The 1,771-nt window shown below is 46.3% G+C and overlaps 1 protein-coding gene across 1 annotated transcript; it reads right to left on the bottom strand.

Moving 5' to 3' along the window:
* Nucleotides 1-886: 886 nt before the first annotated feature.
* Nucleotides 887-1,345, bottom strand: LOC101541854 (non-histone chromosomal protein HMG-17-like). Its single transcript, XM_055122060.1, has 2 exons — nt 1,231-1,345; nt 887-1,044 (listed from the first exon to the last, which is right to left on the bottom strand). Exons 1-2 carry the CDS (start codon nt 1,343-1,345, stop codon nt 887-889), a joined length of 273 nt encoding a protein of 90 aa, XP_054978035.1.
* Between the last annotated feature and the right edge of the window lie 426 nt (nt 1,346-1,771).

The following is a 1,771-nucleotide window of genomic DNA, read 5'->3' as shown; positions in this document are numbered from 1 at the left end:
TTGGTTTGGGGGCCATACCCAGCAGTGCTCAGAACTTACTCCTGACTCTGCTCAAGGTCACACTTTTTTTTCCAAGCCAAACTGTATCCAGATTTATTCAAGATACTTTTCATAAACAATCATGGTATTTCAGGCAAGACATGGGCAGACAATCGTTAACAGTATACAATAACTTTCAAACTCCCTTCTTCAATGGAGTACCAAAATCAGAAAGCCACTATAAAACCCAATGACATCTTCATTTGATGCTCTGGACAGCAAATGTTTAGAGTGAGAATTGACATTTCACATTTAGTATGTGGTTTAAGAACTTCACAAGCCAACTTTGACTTCCAATAAATGAAAGAAAAATGACAGAACGATCAATCTGAAGATCCACAATCTATAAAAGGAACCATTCTTGTGAGGGCTGCCTTCTCAGTTGGGGCACTGCTAAGTCCAGATGACCTGACATCCTGGTAACCACTCTTTGGGAGCCCAGGTTCAAAAGGTCTCTGCGGTTAAGGGAGTCAAGTCTATGCTGAAGGCAGAGAGGGAGACAGGACATAGAAACACATTTTAGCTTTTCCCCACCACAAGTCATTGGGTGCCAGGGTGGCTACTGTGTCAAGTCAAGGAATCCCTCCCCTTGGAAATCAAGAGGGAGTCGCTCAAAAAAGTGGGAAAAAGTTGTTTTTCCCCAGGGCAATCCAGTTTTGGAGATCATCTATTAGTGACTTATGCCCTTCCCCAAAAACAACAATAAAGTGTTCTGTGTGCTAACAACATAGCTTTAAAAAAATGAAAGTAAAAAAAAGTTCTGCATTTTTATAAAACTTGATAAAAAAAGTAGTATTTCAAACTGTACAGTCACCAGAAGTACACAGTTATCAAAAATGTACACACTTTACTTGGCATCTCCAGCACCTTCAGCTTTCTGTGCCTGGTATGTTTTGGCATCTCCATTTTCTGCAGGGTTATTTCCATCCTTGCCAGCATCAACCTTCCCCCTTTTCCCTTGGGTACCGTCTCTCCCTTCTTTGCAGGGGCCTTTTTTTTTTTTTTCTTTTTGGGTCACACCCAGCGATGCTCAGGGGTTACTCCTGGCTTTGCACTCAGGAATTACTCCTGGCGGTGCTTGGGGGACCATATGGGATGCCGGGGATCGAACCCGGGTCGGCCGCGTGCAAGGCAAACGCCCTACCCGCTGTGCTATCGCTCCGGCCCTGCAGGGTCCTTTTTTAGGCTTGCGCTCTGGCTTTGGAGGAGCAGGTTTAGCTGATAGCCTTGCAGATCTTCTCTGTGAGGCATCCTTCACCTTGGCTTTATCTGCTTTAGCACACCCTTCAGCCTTTCTCTCGGGCATGGTGGCGACAGGGGTGGGACGTGGGCGCTGGATGTGGGGTGCAGCGGACTTTGGTCAGTCCAGGGGTCCTTCTCGCCTCTTCTTCACACTGCTCTGCTCAGGGTCACTCTTGGAGGGCTCTGGGGATAATATGTGGTGCTGGGGATCTTTCACAGGTCAGTGGTGTGCAAGGAAAAGACCCTATCTGCTGTAGTATCATTGGGCCCTCCTATGTATTTTGTAGGGTATTTTTTCTTTTTGTCAGTATTGTGGTGGGGGCTCTACTAGAGGTCCAGGATGGAAGGGTAAGATGACACCAAGGCCAAATCCAGCAGGACTGGGGTGGGGCAAAGAGGAGTATAGTCTGCCAGGAATCAAACCCAGGACTTCACACATGAAAGATGTATGTTCGTCTACTTGAGCCATATCCCTGACCTATTTCTTTTT

This window comes from Sorex araneus, chromosome 1 (assembly GCF_027595985.1).
Source record: "Sorex araneus isolate mSorAra2 chromosome 1, mSorAra2.pri, whole genome shotgun sequence".
Classification (NCBI taxonomy): Eukaryota; Metazoa; Chordata; class Mammalia; order Eulipotyphla; family Soricidae; genus Sorex; species Sorex araneus.
The sequence above is the reverse complement of the archived record's forward strand: the minus strand, read 5'-3'. Positions and strand labels throughout refer to the sequence as shown.

What these genes read in the sequence shown, in the direction of transcription:
- LOC101541854 (XM_055122060.1), bottom strand. Translation starts at nt 1,345, where the DNA reads ATGCCCGAGAGAAAGGCTGAAGGGTGTGCTAAAGCAGATAAAGCCAAG. An exon ending in TGCTCCTCCAAAGCCAGAGC is followed by an intron (nt 1,045 to 1,230) that starts GCAAGCCTAAAA and finishes TGACCCAAAAAG; the next exon opens with AAAAAAAAAAAAAAGGCCCC.